Source organism: Lethenteron reissneri, chromosome 66 (assembly GCF_015708825.2).
Source record: "Lethenteron reissneri isolate LAM-NWPU_2019-01 chromosome 66, ASM1570882v1, whole genome shotgun sequence".
Lineage (NCBI taxonomy): Eukaryota > Metazoa > Chordata > Hyperoartia > Petromyzontiformes > Petromyzontidae > Lethenteron > Lethenteron reissneri.
The window spans coordinates 2,212,289-2,229,557 of NC_083844.1; the positions used below are offsets into that span (position 1 = coordinate 2,212,289).

The window sequence follows — 17,269 nt, forward strand, 5'->3', positions numbered from 1 at the left end:
TTGATGGGAGAGATTAGGCAGAGAGATTAGGGGGATTAGCAAGTTAATGTCATGTCTATGTATAACACAAGCTGCAGCGCTGCCAACTGCGCTGTGAGAGGCAAGCGCGTACACGCAAGAGAACCACTGCAACGGTGGTCGCGCCAGTGAGACGCACAGCCCATCACAGCCGGAACCATCGATACATCGAGGCTAAGGGAGCAGAGGTGGCCATGTTAGTGAGACCCCAGCCCGTTAATGCAGAGGCACCTAACAGGGCAATGCAACTCAGAGAGTCGGAGATAACAGCCAAGCGGCAGGGAAGAATGGAAGCACCACAGCAAGTTACGACTTTGCTTGGTTAATAACGTCCTTCCAATGATTGCTCAGCTTATAACCATCTTCTCGGTTGAAATTGTCTGTGTTTATTTATCTGGATGGCTTCATGGACATATCTTTGATGGTAGCCCGAAGCTTTGCAGAGTACCTTGGTCTCAGAAAAAAAAACAATATAATGCGAGCCCACTGCGTTAGAACAATGATCAGCTACGGCAGAGGTATTGGTTCTGCCGTATTTCAAATCTGCCTTGTGTTCGCGAACACGGTCCGAGACGTAATTTCGTTTCCCCAATGTAACTGCTGCCGTAGACACAACTTAGTTAGGTGGACAACTGGCTACAAAAACCAACAAAATAATCACTAATTCGACTTCTCTAATCAAACCGAACAAGCAGCTCTCTCTAAATCCTTCACCTGCTAGACCACTCAGATTTTATGGCCTTCCAAAAATCAATAAAGGTACTCCACTCCATCCTATCGTTTCTACCATCAACTCACCTCCTACAAACTGGCCCGATTTCTGTCTGAGACCCTGCTTCATGGGCAAGACCACCTCAGCAGTACTTAACTCAGCTCACTTGGTTTCTCTAATCAAGGACATTTCACTGTCTCCAGATGATTTGCTTGTCAGCTTCGATGTAGTCTCTCTGTTCACCAAGGTACCTGTACCTGACACCTTAGCAATCATTGAAGACTTGGTCCAACAGGGACTGAATCCTGATTTACCAACTTTGGTGAGGCACTGCCTTACCAACACTTACTTCATCTGGAATGGTAGCGAATGTTTTCATGGAGAAATTTGAAACAGATGCCATCCTGACATCCACCCTACGTCAGTCCCTGTGGAAGCGATACGTAGATGACACTTTCGTCATCTGGCCACATGGCCAGCCAGAACTGAACCATTTTTTCAACCACATAAATTCCATACACCCATCCATCAAATTCACCATGGAAGTGGAAAATGATGGCAAGCTACCATTCCTGGATGTTTTGATCGAGAAGAGGCCTTATGGCTCGTTGGGACATTCCGTCTACAGGAAAGCCACCCACACGGATTCCTATCTAAAGCGTGACTCCCACCACCATCCGGCCCAGAACTTCATCAAATCACTACACCATAGGGTCCACTGCATCTCCAACCAGCGCCACCTAGCCAGTGAACTGGAGCACGTACGACAAGGCCTCAAGAGGAATGGATACTCAGAACGCAGAATCCGCAAAGCTGTATCCCCAACCATGGGAAATGAAAGCTCATTTCATGCTAATCTCTCTCCCTAATCTCCGCCATTAACATAACTGACGTGCTTGTGTCTGGGGATGGAATTCCTTTCCAGCTCAGATCCTGCCTCCTTGCCCTTCGCCACATAAATAACCTTGTAACAGCTGAGGACGACCGCTTGTAGTCGTCCTCAGGCGGACCACCACTCACCACCACTGACCACTACTCACCACGACTCACCGCCACTCACAACCACTCACCGCCACCCACCGTCACTAATCGTCACTCAATGCCACTGACCACCACTCACCACTATTCACTGCCACTCAGCACCACTCACCGCCACTGGCCACCACTCACGACTACTCAGTCACTGACCACCACTCACCACCACTGACTACCACTCACCACTACTGACCAGCACTCACCACCACTGACCACCACTCACCACTACTCACCGCCACTCACCATCACTGACCACTACTCACCACCACTCACCACCACTGACAATGACTCACCACCACTCACCACTACTGACCAGCACTCACCACTACTCACCACCACTGACAATTACTCACCACCACTCACCACCACCGACCACGACTCACTGCCACTAACCACCACTCATCGCCAGTCACCATCATTCACCGCCATTCACTCACCGCTATTCACTCACCACCACTCACCAACACTGACCACTACTCACCACCACTGACGGCCACTCACCACCATTCACCACTGACCGCGACTCACCACCACACAACCACTCACCGCCACTCAACGCCACCGACCGCTAGTCACCACCACTCAACGCCACTCACCACCACTGACCACTCACAACCACTCACCACCACTGACCACCACTGACCGCCACTGATCGCCACTCAACGCCACTCAACATCATTCAATCACCACCACTCACCGTCACTCGCAACCACTGACCACTCACCACCACCACCCATCGCCACTGACCACCACTCAACGCCACTCACCACCACCACTCACCACCACTCACCGCCACTCACCACCACTCACCACTACTCACCACCGCTTTCCACCACTCACCACTACTGATCACAACTCACCGCCACTCACCACCACTCACCACTACTCACCACCGCTTTCCACCACTCACCACTACTGATCACAACTCACCGCCACTCAACACCACTCACCACTACTCACCACCACGCACCGCCACTCGCCACCACGCACCACCACCACCCATCGCCACTCACCACCACTCAACGCCACTCACCGCCACTCACCACCACGCACCGTCACTCACCACCACGCACCACCACCACCCATCGCCACTCACCACCACTCAACACCACTCACCGCCACTCACCACCACGCACCGTCACTCACCACCACGCACCACCACCACCCATCGCCACTCACCACCACTCAACGCCACTCACAATCACCACGGAGAGAGAGACAGGCAAACTGCAGACAGCAGCACAGGCATCGTGAGGGTGGCGACCGAACCCACGGCCTCCTGTGGGCCAGGCGAGGCGGCCTCCTGCTGGGAGCAAGCGACACCGGGAGCAGAGCTCGCCCGACATGACGTCATCGCGCCCCTCGTCGCGACGCGATGTCCGACATGACGTCACAGCGCGCCACTTTCGAGGTCGGTAAATCCGCGTCTTCCGCGTTGCAACGTGCAGCTCGCCCCCCCCTCCCGCGTGACGTCATCGCGTTGCCGCGCGTAGTGACGTCACGACGCAAAGACTCTTCACCGCCTTCTGATAGGAGGCGGCAACGCGAACCCCGCCGCGAGGAGGGAGTGAAACGGCCAATCGGCGCGCCGGGAATCATCACGTGATGTAGCGCCGGCCGCGACCGTTATAGCGCGGCAACCATGGTGATGACTGTACTACAGTAACTACAGCAACAATTACTGTCATATATAATACTATTCTTAGTATAATAACTATAATATATAATACTATAATATATACTATAATTACTAAAATATATCATACTATCATAACTATAATATATTATTATAACTAATATCTACAATAACTATAACTAAAGTAATAAATGAAAACCACTATGATAACGATTGTACTACTGTAACGATACTATCTACAACTATAATTACAAGAACTATAACTATACTACAGTAACTACAGCAACAACTACTATAGTTACTACAATAAATATAACTACATTAACAATAACTACTACAACAACAACTATAATTAGTACAATAAATATAACTACATTAACAATAACTACAATAACGACTGTACTACAATAACTACAGCAACAACTATAACAACTACATTTACGATAATTATAACCACAATAACTATAGCAACTACAATAACAGTTATAACAAGTACAAAACCACACTAACTATAACAATAACTACATCTACGACAAGGACTGTAGTAACTTTAACTCTAACTACGATAACTACACAACTACAATCCCGGTGAGCTGCGATGTGCATTGTCACGGATGCCCGGTACGTTCCAACAACACTCATGAACACGATAGGAGTAGCAAAGTGTATGAAAGGTAAACAAATAACTTAAAATATATATATACAAATACAACTACATTATTTTTTTATCTTACCAGGTGAAAGCCCACTGAGGCATTCACTTATTTTTCTACAAGCGACCTGGTCACAAACGATGGCTCAACAAAGTGGCGTATCGTCACGTGGACATTTATAGCAGGAAAATAATCAAAAGGTATCTCGATGCGTGTTTCTAAATGTGGAGGGGAAAAAACCCGGAGGACCTGGATAAAAAAATCCACGCGAACACGGGGAGAGAGACATGCAAACTCACTGGCACACTCATTCACCCACTCACCCACCCAACCACTCACTCACCCAACCACCCACCCTACTCGCCCACCCAACCACCCACCCACTCGCCCACCCAACCACCCACCCACTCAACCACTCCCTCGCCCACCCACTCGTTCACCCACCCAACCACTCACCCAACCACTCACCGAACCACTCACCCACCCACTCACTCACCCACCCACCCGCTCACCCATCCACTCAGCCAGGGTGGTAGTGAGGTTAAACGTGTAAAAAAAGTCACTATTGAATGGATACAATAATTAACACATTAAAATCTGGTGACACGTACGATGACATTGAAAATATAATCAAAACAACAATTAAACTTATGTAAATTGCAAGTGCCTGATTAATTGCGCCTCCGATTAGCACGGTTGGCTACGTACAGTGCGAAAGAAGTTCAACATTCATATGTACATGTTGAACTTCTTTTGCACCGTATGTAGTCAACCGTGCTCTGTGTATATGTTGCACTTTTTTCACACCGTATGTAGCTAACCAAAGGATGAACTTCACCCTAACTAAAAACCAGAGGTCACAGTTTGAGGCTGCTTGCTCACGCTGCAATGTGTGCGCTATCGGGCAGTGTGCCCTCTATATCTAGCGGGAGTTGAGTGGCGCGTTTTGAGAGTCTGTGAAGGACGGACGGACGCTCCCGCAGCGTGCGGACTGAGAGCGAATCAGCGAGACATCCTCGTGTGCACAGGTACGAGACATTGAGTGGCTGGCAGTGTGTATGTGTGTGTGCGTTATGTATCATCTGGTACAGATACAATGGGAGGCTGATCGATGCCTGGGTACGGTCAAGGGATGGCTCCCTATTGGTCAACCACATTATGTATGCCGACGACCTGGTAATTGCGGCTCACTCAGGAGGAGGTGGAGGCGCTGCTGCTGAAACTCGAGTCTGCCACTAAGAGGTGGGGCCTTACCATCAGCCCCACCAAAACTAAGCACCTGCCTGGGTATTTTGTACCATCGGACACTCCACCCCCACAACTCCAATCGGTGATGGGGCAGTTGTGGAGAGATTGGAGAGTTTCCCATACCTGGGCAGTGTGCTCATGACCGGCTCCAGTTTAAAAGCAGAGGTCTCACTCCGAATCAGTCGAGCGGCAATATCTTTTCATCGGTTGCGTAATGCTGTGTGGAAGCTACCTGGTCTGTCGCTCCTCACAAAGCTTCAGGCCTTCTCCGCCACAGTCATTCCCTCCCGTCTCTACGCTTGCGAAACGTGGACCCCCCGAATGGAGCATCTTCGCCGGTTAGAAACATTTAGGCTGGCCTACCTACGATCCATCCTGGGTTTAACCAGGCTGGATTGTGTGAGGAGCTCACAAATCCTTGAAAGATCTGGGCAAAGTCCCATCGGTGAGCTCCTCCGGCAGGCAAGGTTGCGTTGGCTGGGCCATGTTGCCCGAATGCCCAATCACCGCATGCCCAAACAGCTTTTGTTTGGCCCGATAAAGGAAGCTAAATGGGCGCAGCACGGGCTAGGATGTGGAGCTGAGTGGACTTGCCGATGACTGATATCAGCGGTGTCAAGGTCGGCCTCTGTGGAGGAGGCTCGTGAAGGATGCTACTGGGCAGTTAGAGGCAGTCTCCCTCCAGCAACAACGGAGGGCAGAGCAACGCTCAACAACGAGCAGAGCGCCGGGAGGTTAAAACACAGCAAGTTGGCACAGTAGGGGGCACAGGTGGTGCATCGGCCAGTGATCTTAGTCGACCCATGGCACCTGGGTCTGCCCCGTGACCTGCCAGGGGGCATTTGCCACTTCACCTGGCCTTAATGTGCACATAGCCTGGCACAAGCGCCATCAGCACGTCACCGCCACTGAGTGGTGAATGGCGGTTGTTGTGTTGATGCGTCTTTATATGTCTGTGTCTCTATTTGTGTCTGTGTTGATGTGTCTCTGTGTGTCTGTGTCTATGGTGATACATCTTTGTGTTCATGATGTGGATAGCGGTGGCTCAGTAGTTATCGCGCTGTGCTACAAATCCAGTGACTCGACTTTGATTCCCGCACACGGCCAGAACCAGTGATGATAATTTTAACCGGCCCTGGGCCTCCCTTAGGTCAACTCAGCCTCACATGATTACCTTGTGCAATGCATAAACATGGCCAGGAGGGAGACAACGGCGGCCGGGCGTGGTGTTGGCCACCCACCCCCTCATGTGCTGTGCCGACCTTCATAGGTGCTGCTATTCGCTAACAGCACTTGCCTCAACAGTCTGTTAAGGCTATATGGGGGGATATATTTTTCTTTGTGTGTATCGGTGGCATGCAGGCCTCCGCGTGGGGCCATGTGGGGCTCCATGCTCGTCTGGTTCCTCGATGCCGCCCTCCACTGGACGCAGGTGACCGATGTCTCGTGGCTTTTCTGCTGCCAGCAGCAGCAGCGCAGGGACGCGGCTGGCACAGGGGAGGTGAGAGAGCTTCAGAGGTGGTGCGTCACTGCTGAGTCTGTGGGGTAGAGTGTGTACACTATGGATTTACGTCTAGGGATGTGGGTTAGTGTTGTTGAGGCTGTGGGTCACTGTTGTGGTTATGGGTCAGTGTTGTTGAGGCTGTGTCAGTGTTGAGGTTGTGGGTTGTTGTTGAGGCTGTGGGTCAGTGTTGAGGTTGTTGATCCGTTTTGTGGCTATGGGTCGATGTTGTTGAGGCTTTCGGTCAGGGTTGAGGTTGTGTGTCAGTGTGGAGACTGTGGGTCAGTGTTGAGGCTATTGGTCAGTGTTGAGGCTGTGGGCCAGTGTTGAGGATGTGGGTCAGTGTTGAGGCTATGAGTCAGTGTTGAGGTTGTGGTTCAGGGTTGAGGCTGTGGTTCAGTGTTGAAGCAATCGGTCAGTCTAGAGGCTGTGACCCAGTGTTGGGTTTGTGGGTTAGTGTTGAGGCTATGAGTCAGTGTTGAGGCCATGGGTCAGTATTGAGGTTGTGCGTTAATGTTGAGTTTGTGGGTCAGTGTTGAGGCTATGGGTCAAGGTTGAGGCTGTGCTTCAGTGTTGAGGTTGTGGGTCAGTTTTGAGACTGTAGGCCAAAGCCGACTGGCACTTCTAAATTGCCCTTGAAAATAAGTGGTGATCCAAAATCACCACAACACCGAAAATGTAATCGCTGGTTCATCGACCTCCCTACGGCCAAGGAGGTTTGGGTGAAGAATTCACTTCCAAACTGGAGATTTGCTCCAGCAGTGTTACCACAGCCTGGCAGCCTACGAGTAATGGAGAACCTCCAGATGCCTGCGGTGGATTGGAGTGCTTCGACGGACTGGACTTCAGAGACACGCGCACTCTCTTCACTCACTCTGACATCTTCCAGCAACGATGACATTTTCTGACAATGTCACATCATGGTGGTAAAAATTGTGGTGGTAAAGATCGTGGTGGTAAAAATTGTGGTGTTAAAAATCGTGGTGGTAAAAATGGTTGTGGTAAAAATCGTGGTGGTAAAATCATGGTGGTAAAAATCGTGGTGGTAAAATCGTGGTGGTAAAAATCAAGGTGGTAAAACCGTAGTGGTAAAATTCGTGGTGGTAAAAGTCATGGTGGTGAAATCGTGGTGGTAAAACCGGTGCTGGTAAAATGGTGGTGGTAAACATTGTGGTGATAAGCATCGTGGTGGTAAAATCGTGGTAAAAATGGTGGTTAAGAGTCGTGGTGGTAAAATGGTGGTGGTAAAATAGTAAAACATCGCAGTATGGTGGTAAAATTAAATCTGCTGACAGAATACCACCAGACCTCAATAGTTCTATATTTGAAGCTTTCGTGACTGCAAGGATTCATACTCTTAGTTTTTTCGGTAAAGTCACGTAGGTAAAAAAATGAAATTAAAATTATTTTTCTTAATTTTAATTTCATTTGTTTAGTCACGTAGGTAAAAAAATGAAATTAAAATTATTTTTATTAATTTTAATTTCATTTGTTTACCTACGTGACTTTACCGAAAAAACTAAGAGTAAGACCTCAATAGATCCAGCAGTGTAGTGTAGAGTAGTGTAGTGTATAGTAGCGTCGTGTAAAGTAGTGTATAGTGTAGTGTATAGTGTGGTGCATAGCAGTCTAGTGTATAGAGTAGTGTATAGTAGTGTTGTATATAGTAATCTAATGTATAGTATTGCAGTGTATAGTAGTGTATAGTGTAGTGTATAGTAGTGTAGTGTATTGTGTAGTGTAAAGTGATGTGAGGCTATAACAGTTCGAGACCTCGGTGTCGAAGGAGGTAAGGCTCACTAAGCTATGTAGCTCTTTTTCAGAAGTGACCTGGCTATCACAAATGTGGAAATTTATAGCAGCAGCCAAAAACGCGTGACATTGATTCTAAATGTGCAAAAAACTGGAGGATACTGGAGAAAAAATACACATGACCACAGGGAAAAAGACACCGCAAACTCCAAATATACAACAGGCGTCAGAGTTGGGATCGAACCCACGACCTCCTGTATACCAGGCGAGATAGTTAACACCTCGCCCCCACATAAACTCACAAGAAGCCTACGTTTCATAACAGGAATTGAATAAATATTCCAATCCCCTAAAGAACTCCTCTCTTAAAGAGAAGTTCCTTGCCTTTAACATCTGGCAATTCACCAGCGCTGATTCAAGCATGCTGATGAGACACTGTATACCAATTTGGACTCGCACAGAGATCCATAGTTTGTTGTCCTTCCCCCACACCTCTGATTACTACGGTTGGCTTTGTATGGACACTCGCGATTATAAAAAAAAACACCCCCTGATGAAGCGTGGAAAAGCCTTGTTGTGAAAAACAGTTCCTCTTTTTTATCCCCCCCCCCCCCGGTAAACGGCCATCAGCTTTCCAGCGACCAGCCGTAGCTGCCCACACGCTCGTGAGCCCAGCTTAGTTGCGATGCCCTTCCCTCCACCTCCCCTGCCACAACCCCTCCCCATTGCGGTGAGAAAAGGGCGCAGAGCAAGAGATGGGCATGGAGCAAGAGATGGGCATGGAGCAAGAGATGGGAATGGAGCAAGAGATGGGCATGGAGCAGCAAGGAGGTGAAGCCGGTGGAGGAGAGGTCGGAGCTGCAGCTGGCGAGGGCCTTGGCCGTGGTGGCAGTGGCGGTGACTGTGTGCTGGAGCAGCTGCTAACGTCGAGGGCGCTGACTCTGCTGCTGCTGCTGCTGCCACTGCTGCTGCTGGTGACCGCTGTGATCCGCGTCATGGTGACGGTGAGTGCGGTAGTATTAGAATTAAAATCATTATTTATACTGCAGGAGGAATCAGATGAGCTATAAAGTTCTTTTTCACAGATGTCCAGTAGGGGCACGGGGTAAGAACGTTACGACAACAAACACAACACACAAACGGAGTGCAAAGTATAAGAAGGTTAAACAAATCACCCAAACACATACAAATACAACTAAATCATCCCCATCCTACCAGGCAAAGCCCACTGAGGAATTAACTTATTTTTCCGAAGCAACCTGGCCACAAATTATAGCTTAACAAAGTGGCCCATTATTTGGACATTAATAGCACCAAAATAATCTAAATAATCTCAATGCACGTTTCTAAATGTGGAGGGAGAATAAAATCCATGGCGCTGCGCAACGACGTGGCACAGCAACGCCCCACACGAACGCTAAGGAGGCAACATTGCAACACTCAACAAACACAAACTTAAATAATGCCTGATTCACAAATATATACTTTCCTCTACTATTGTTTATTTTGCCAGGTAAGGTCCACTGAGCTGTGTAGCTCCTTTTCAGAAGCGACCTGGCCATCACAAATGACAGCTCAACGAAGTGGCTTATCATCATGTGGAAATTTATAGCAGCTAACTACTCACGTGATGTTGTTTCTAATTTTTGAAGGAAAAACTGGAGGACCTAAAGAAAAATCCACGCGACTATGGGGAGAGAGACTCCAAATATACAGCAAGATATACCACAGCCTTCCACCCGATTCACAAATAAATAGTTCCCCAATTCACCAATAAATAGTTCCCCAATTCACCAATAAATAATGCCCCAATTCACAAATAAATAATGCCCCAATTCACAAGTAAATAATTCCCCGATTCGCAAATAAATAATTCCCCAATACGCTCCACTCACTCCTGACGCAGTTATCTGGGCTCGGCCATCTCAATGTAAAATGTATGGTTGTGGCTCGATATCAACACCAGCCATATCAAGGAGGAGGAGGCTCTGGGTTAGTGTCGATGACGTGGCCATATATCTCCAGGCTGTGGCTTAGTGATGAGGCTCTCAGCGAGGTTGTACTGACATGGAGACTAATATACTAATATAGAGACCCATAGGATCAATTTAGCTATTTTTATTTTCCTAGGTAAGGTCCACTGAGCTATGTAGCTCTTTTTAGAGGCAACCTGGCCACAAATGATAGCTCAACCAAGTGGATATTCATTGTGCGGAAATTAATAGCAGCCAATTCAATTCATCGCGTGGTATTGATTCTAAATGTGGAGGGGAAAAACTGGAGAACCCGGGGAGAACACACTCTAAATATACAGCAGAAGTCACTGTCAGGATCGAACCCACGACCTCCTGTATACCAAGCGAGGGAGATAACGTTTCCTAGCCACCGCAGCACACAATACAGCACACAATACAATTAGGCAGCACAGTGCACCACACTATGCAAGTCCTCGCTTAACGTGTGGCGGTGTTCACGCTAGAACGCATTTTCTCTGCAATGCGGTTCTTCCATTCGCGAACACTGCTCGCACAACGCGGAATGTGCACCGTTATAACCTGGAACGTGCATCGTTATAATGCGGAACATGCATTGTTATACCCCGGGGCACACCCGGTTATAACCCGGAGCGTACCTGTTATAACACGCAACCCGCACCATTATAACCATGTGTCGTTTATAACGCCACATCACAGGGGAGCGACCATCATTGCCGTCAATGACCAACGAGTATATAGAATGCGCGCATTATAACGCGGAACGTGTACCGTTACAACGCGCGGCGTTACAACGCCCACCTAAGATTAGCACGGTTGGCTATGTACTGAGTCAGGGCAATCTCCCCCCCCCCCCCCCCTTTGCAGAGCATGAGGTCCGTGAACAGGAGGAGCGCCGCACAGATGGATTTGCCGGCGAGTTGCAGTGGTGAGTGGCCTACCGTCTACCTTCTCTGCACGCCCAGAATTAGAATCTGTGTTTGAGACTGTGTTGCGAGTATTTGTCTGCTGCTATGAATGTCCACCGGATTATAGGCCACTTCCTTGAGCTATCGTTACGTGCGATGGTCAGGTGGGCTTCTGAAAAAGAGCTACGTAGCTCAATGGGGCCTTATCTGCTAAAGTACCAAATTGTTTAGTTTATAGAGCTATAAAGATATTTTTTCACAGATGTGCGATTGCGTCCGGCGAGTTATTAAGATCGGGATCGAACACACAACCTCCTGCATACCGGTCGAGGTAGTTAACATCCCACCACCGTCATCAAGTCTGCCTTAACTACACATCGCGCTTGTGGTAAAACATGCACGCTGGTGTAGGCCAATCATTTTCGAAGACAATGCATACATTATCATCGAAGCATGTTTGTATTGCATGTTTTACCATAAGCATGATGTGTGGGTTAATGGAGACTTTATGATTCCTTGCGATAATAGGCAGTGTCTATTTGGGGTTTAATATATCTTAACGCCTCCTCCTGTATTATTGCCAGAAAGGATAAAGGTGAATTCATTTTTTATTCTCATTTTGATACTGGCAAAAATGGCCCAATAGATGTATGAATCCAGCTACTGCCCTGGTTATGTCACTTTGCATGGAGCTCTTGGTCTTTGGTAGCAGTCATTAACATCAGTTCTGGAGCCCCTTGTGGTGCAGCTACACTGGACTGACACCTTTATTATAACAATGACGACGCTGTGATGATGGTGGTGACGGAAGTGGTGATGGAGGAGAGATGGAGCTGATGCGGTACAGGAGGATGTGGAGCTGGGTGGACTTGCCGATGACCGGTATCAGCGGTATTGGAGCAGGAGGCTCGTGAAGGACGCTACTGAACAGTTATAGGCTAGGTGTACTTTGAGGCGACTGGGCAGTTGGAGGCAGTCACACTCCAACAACAGCGGAGGGCAGAGGAGCAATCCTCACAACAACGAGCCGAGCACCAGGCTGATAAAACGCAACGAGTTGGCACAGAAGGGGGTACAGGTGGTGCATCTTACAGTCATTTCAGTCAGCCAACCCATGGCATCTGCTGGATATGTCCCATGATCTATTGCCAGCAGCGAGCCTTCGACACTTCACATGATGGCCTCCGAGTGCACCTAGCCTGGCACAGGCGCCATGGTAACGTTACCGCCACTTAGTGACGAATGGCGGTTGTTGTTGTCGGTCGTGGTGTTGGAGTGTTAGTGTAGCAGTTAGCATGCTGCGCTATCAACCTGGTGACCCAAGTTCAATTCCCGCTCACGGCCAACACCAGTTACGAATATCTTAACCGGTCCTGGGCTTCCCTAGATCGACTCAGCCTCAAATGAGTACCTGGTGCAGTGTGTAAACATCACCACTGAGAAGACAAAGGCGGCCGGGCGTGGTGCTGGCTACCCACCCCCTCGTGTGCCATGCCGGCCTTCATAGGTGCTCGCTAACAGCACTTGCCCCAACAGTATGTTAAGGCTATACGGGGGATCTTTGTATTTTTATTTGTTGGTGGTGGTGTTGTTGCTGTTGTTCTTGTTGGTGGTGGCGAAGGAGGAGGAGTCGCGCTAACGGTGCTGGCGCTCGCTCTCAATGGCCCAGATGAGCGTGAGGAGGGAGCCACCGGAGCCATGGTCTTGCTATGCCCTCACACCCAGCCGGGGAGCCGTGGCACGGCGCTGCAGCAGAGCGCCATGCAGAGCAGCGGCAGCAGCAGCAGCAGGGGCTACAGCAGGGGCTACAGTAGGGACTGCAACAGGGGCTGCCCACAGCAGCGCCCGCCCAGCTGCGGGGACCAGTCGGGCGAGCAGCAGCCAGAGCAGCCGGAGCAGCGACTCGTTAGTGACACCAGCGTTAGGGTGCAGCAGCAGCAGCGCCTCACTCACAATGATAGGAGGGTGCGGCAGAGTCTCATTGACAATAGCGCACGGGGGCAGCAGTACCGGCATTCAGCTGACACTGACGCACGGGGACAGCAGTGCCGGTACTCAGTTGACACTGATGCACGGGGACAGCAGTGCCGGTACTCAGCTGACACTGATGCACGGGGGCAGCAGTGCCGGTACTCAGTTGACACTGACCCACGGGGGCAGCAGTGCCAGTACTCAGCTGACACTGACGCACGGGAGCAGCAGTACCGGCACTCAGCTGACACTGACGCACGGGAGCAGCAGTACCAGTACTCAGTTGACACTGACGCACGGGGGCAGCAGTGCCGGTACTCAGTTGACACTGATGCACGGGGGCAGCAGTGCCAGTATTCAGCGGACACTGACGCACGGGAGCAGCAGTACCGGCACTCAGCTGACACTGACGCACGGGGGCAGCAGTGCCGGTACTCAGTTGACACTGACGCACGGGGGCAGCAGTGCCAGTATTCAGCGGACACTGACGCACGGGAGCAGCAGTACCGGCAGTCAGCTGACACTGACGCACGGGGGCAGCAGTACCAGTACTCAGCTGACACTGACGCACGGGGGCAGCAGTACCAGTACTCAGTTGACACTGACGCACGGGGGCAGCAGTGCCGGTACTCAGTTGACACTGACGCACGGGGGCAGCAGTACCGGCACTCAGCTGACACTGACGCACGGGGGCAGCAGTACCAGTACTCAGCTCACACTGACGCACGGGGGCAGCAGTGCCGGTACTCAGTTGACACTGACGCACGGGAGCAGCAGTACCGGTACTCAGTTGACACTGACGCAGAGGAGCAGCAGTACCGGTACTCAGTTGACACTGACGCAGAGGAGCAGCAGTACCGGTACTCAGTTGACACTGACGCAGAGGAGCAGCAGTACCAGTACTCAGTTGACACTGACGCAGAGGAGCAGCAGTGCCAGTACTCAGCTGACACTGACGCAGAGGAGCAGCACGGCTATTCAAATGAGAACACAGAGGCTGGGCAGTATGTCTCTGACGCTGATACACAGGAGCAGCACGAGCACTCAATCGAAAACAAAGAGGAACGGCAGTATTTCTTTGACCCCAACGCACAGAATCAGTGGTACTCAATGGACAGTGGCGCACAGGAGCAGCAGTACTCAATTGGGAACACTGAGGCTCGCCAGTATGCCTCTGACACTGACGCGCAGCAGCAGCAGCGGTACTCGATCGTGAACACAGAGGCTGGGCCATATTACCTGGACAGTGGAGCGCAGGAACAAGCTCAGCAGTATTTGTTTGACGCTGATACACAGCAGCAGGGGTATTCCATCGACACTCTGGCCCGGGTGCTGTTTCCGGCTGGTGGCGGGCAGCAGTGGCAGCAGCGGCGTGAGGGGCGAGCGTGGCGCTGCGTGCATGAGGTGTACGTGCATCAGGACGGCGCCAGGACCGGAGCCACGCAAACCATGCTGGCGCGGGTGGAGCGGTCCACATGTAGGCATGACCGTGGCGACGGTGGTGGTCGTGATGGTGGTGGTCGTGGCTGTGGTGGTTGTGGTGGTGGTGGTGGCCATGGTGGTGGTCGTGGCGTTCGTGGCGGTGCTGCCTGTGGTGGTGGTGGTGCTGGTCATGGCAGTGGTGGTCGTGGTCGAGGTGGTGGCAGTGAAGTTGTTTACCTTGTGGCCAAAGTCACCGTACTGGGCCAGACTCCCGTGCACCGCTCCCTCAGTTCGCCCTGCCTGTGAGTCGTCCTCCACCTCCTCCTTGGTGTTTTTTTAAGGTCGAGTCTACCTAGGGGAGGAGCAGGGCTCCGGTTTGGGTAGATCACTTGCCCCCACTGTGACACGAGCCCAGGCCAGGAATCGAACCGGATTTATTTCCACGTTCGTAGTAGTCCCAACTCAGAAGAATAATTATTTTGCTTGCCATACGCCGCATGCTAAACTGCGATTGTTCGATGGTTAAGATTATTATTACATCCGTATTGGTTTTGAGCAGGACACTTTTTTTTTCCAAGGCAGGGGGTGTGTATGTTGTGAATATTTTAATTGTTGTTAATCTGGTGTATTCATCAGCCTTTTTTTTACTTACTCAAAAGCAGCAGGAGCAGCGACAATTAAACAAGCGAATTGGAATTCACGTTGACGGCTGCGTGTTTATGTGGTGGGCAGCTCTGCTGTTCGTTGCTGATGAGAATATTAACAAAGCGACTCTAACCGCCGTAATGTGGAATCTGTTCACCGGGTAGGGGTTGTTCCCTTACCCGCAATGACCACAGTCTGTAGAGAGAGCGAGAGAGTGGCTGTGCAGTACGTGTAGCAAATGTATTTTTCTTACACCATCGATGACATCTTACACTGGACGATGGCGGGTTATTATCAACACAGGTATTATCAACAACACAGGTATTATTATCAACAACACAGGTATTATTATCAACAACACATATATCCCGCGGTTTTTATGAAAGGTGATGCGTTTTTTCAACAACAACATAAAAACATGCGTGGGTAAAAACGAAATTGCGTCAATGTCAATGTCTATTTCCCATTACTTTAATATTTATTATCATAAAAAATAGGGATGTGTGTTGTTTTGGACAGTCATCCAAATCTTCTGCCTAACCCGAAAAAAATAATACACCTAATGTGACTTTTTTTGCCATACAAAAATAACATTAAAACGGATGAATGATAAGTTTAAAACAAACATTATTAACCTGTTCAGGGAACTCGCCACGTTGGAATCACCGGAGAAGCATGTCGTTCCTGCTGTTGGCACTGCAGGGGGGATAACTGTTACCCTGTCTGCCGATTGATGGGGTTGCCTTCCCTGTTGGCTTTGACAATCTCACACCAGAGGTGAAGTTTCGGAAAGAATAAACACGTGGATATTTCAATTCCGTGAATCGAAAATTGCGTCATAAAAACCCGAACATTCGTTAATAACTAAAAATTTATTGATGGATACCTTTCATATTGAGCACATGTTTTACGACCACGGCTCGTTGAGAATGCTAAGAGAAGTTGGCCTTCGGGGGGTCTGGTTCGCTGTGCCACAGCTGATGAATAACTTGGCACCACCACTGCCTTGCCCTTCCCAGGCCGTCTCCACTGTATAGTCGCGTAACTTAACAGTTTGAAAAGTGTTATTAAAATTAGCCCAAAGTTTCTTCGAATGCAGTTCTGGAGTCTTGCAGAAGAATTCCTTTTGTTGTATTTTCACCTTTTCGTTATTTTATTCATAAATTATGTTTGTGCGAGTGTGTTTGTTTCAACAATGCTGCCTTGCTTGTAACCTCACGAAATAATCATTCATTCGGCATCAAAAATACGATAAATGTATGTATGATCAGTTCAGTTTATTTATTAGGTATAGCCCTGTGAGCCATTCGGCTCTTGAATCGGGTGCAACCGCAACAAACAAAAGCATGAACAAGAAACATCTTAAATTGACTACGCGCAACAGAAAAATCTAGGAAAAAACAGCAAAGTCTTCCAGAAAAAGTACCGTATATCAATGCTGTGTGCAAAAATCCCAGTGGGATGCAAGTCAAACAACAACCATAAGACAATGTAGATTAAAGTTGTCAGTCTAACTCTGTATTACAACAAACAAACAAATATGGCTAAACCTAAACGTTATTCTAAATCACCAAAATGAAGCTATAAAAACAATGTAACTGTGAACAGTAGGAACTGTGATTCAAATTTAACAATATACGATATACAGTGAGGGAAAAAAGTATTTGATCCCCTGCTGATTTTGTACGTTTGCCCACTGACAAAGAAATTATCAGTCTATAATTTTAATGGTAGGTTTATTTGAACAGTGAGAGACAGAATAACAACAACAAAA

At 49.2% G+C, this 17,269-nt stretch overlaps 1 protein-coding gene across 6 annotated transcripts; it reads left to right on the plus strand.

The window, feature by feature from the left end:
* The first annotated feature begins 3,404 nt into the window (after positions 1 to 3,404).
* Positions 3,405 to 17,027, plus strand: LOC133359751 (mediator of RNA polymerase II transcription subunit 12-like). Of its 6 annotated transcripts, none has more exons than XM_061578263.1 (7): positions 3,405 to 4,022; positions 4,139 to 4,254; positions 4,963 to 5,082; positions 6,665 to 6,803; positions 9,296 to 9,559; positions 11,417 to 11,475; positions 13,065 to 17,027. In XM_061578263.1, exons 4-7 carry the CDS (start codon positions 6,681 to 6,683, stop codon positions 15,154 to 15,156), a joined length of 2,538 nt encoding a protein of 845 aa, XP_061434247.1. In that variant the 5' UTR covers positions 3,405 to 4,022; positions 4,139 to 4,254; positions 4,963 to 5,082; positions 6,665 to 6,680; the 3' UTR covers positions 15,157 to 17,027. The 6 variants fall into 6 exon arrangements, with proteins under 6 accessions (XP_061434247.1, XP_061434249.1, XP_061434252.1 ...); XM_061578265.1 differs by having other exon boundaries at positions 3,405 to 3,989; XM_061578268.1 differs by having other exon boundaries at positions 3,405 to 4,254; positions 11,417 to 11,477; positions 13,127 to 17,027.
* The last annotated feature ends 242 nt before the right edge of the window (positions 17,028 to 17,269 follow it).

Bases quoted from the DNA above. Each gene is read 5' to 3' on its own strand.
- LOC133359751 (XM_061578263.1), top strand. From the start codon at position 6,681: ATGTGGGGCTCCATGCTCGTCTGGTTCCTCGATGCCGCCCTCCACTGG. The intron at 6,804-9,295 runs GTGAGAGAGCTT...CGGTGAGAAAAG, and splicing joins ACGCGGCTGGCACAGGGGAG to GGCGCAGAGCAAGAGATGGG. The intron at 11,476-13,064 runs TGGTGAGTGGCC...TGTTGTTCTTGT, and splicing joins GATTTGCCGGCGAGTTGCAG to TGGTGGTGGCGAAGGAGGAG.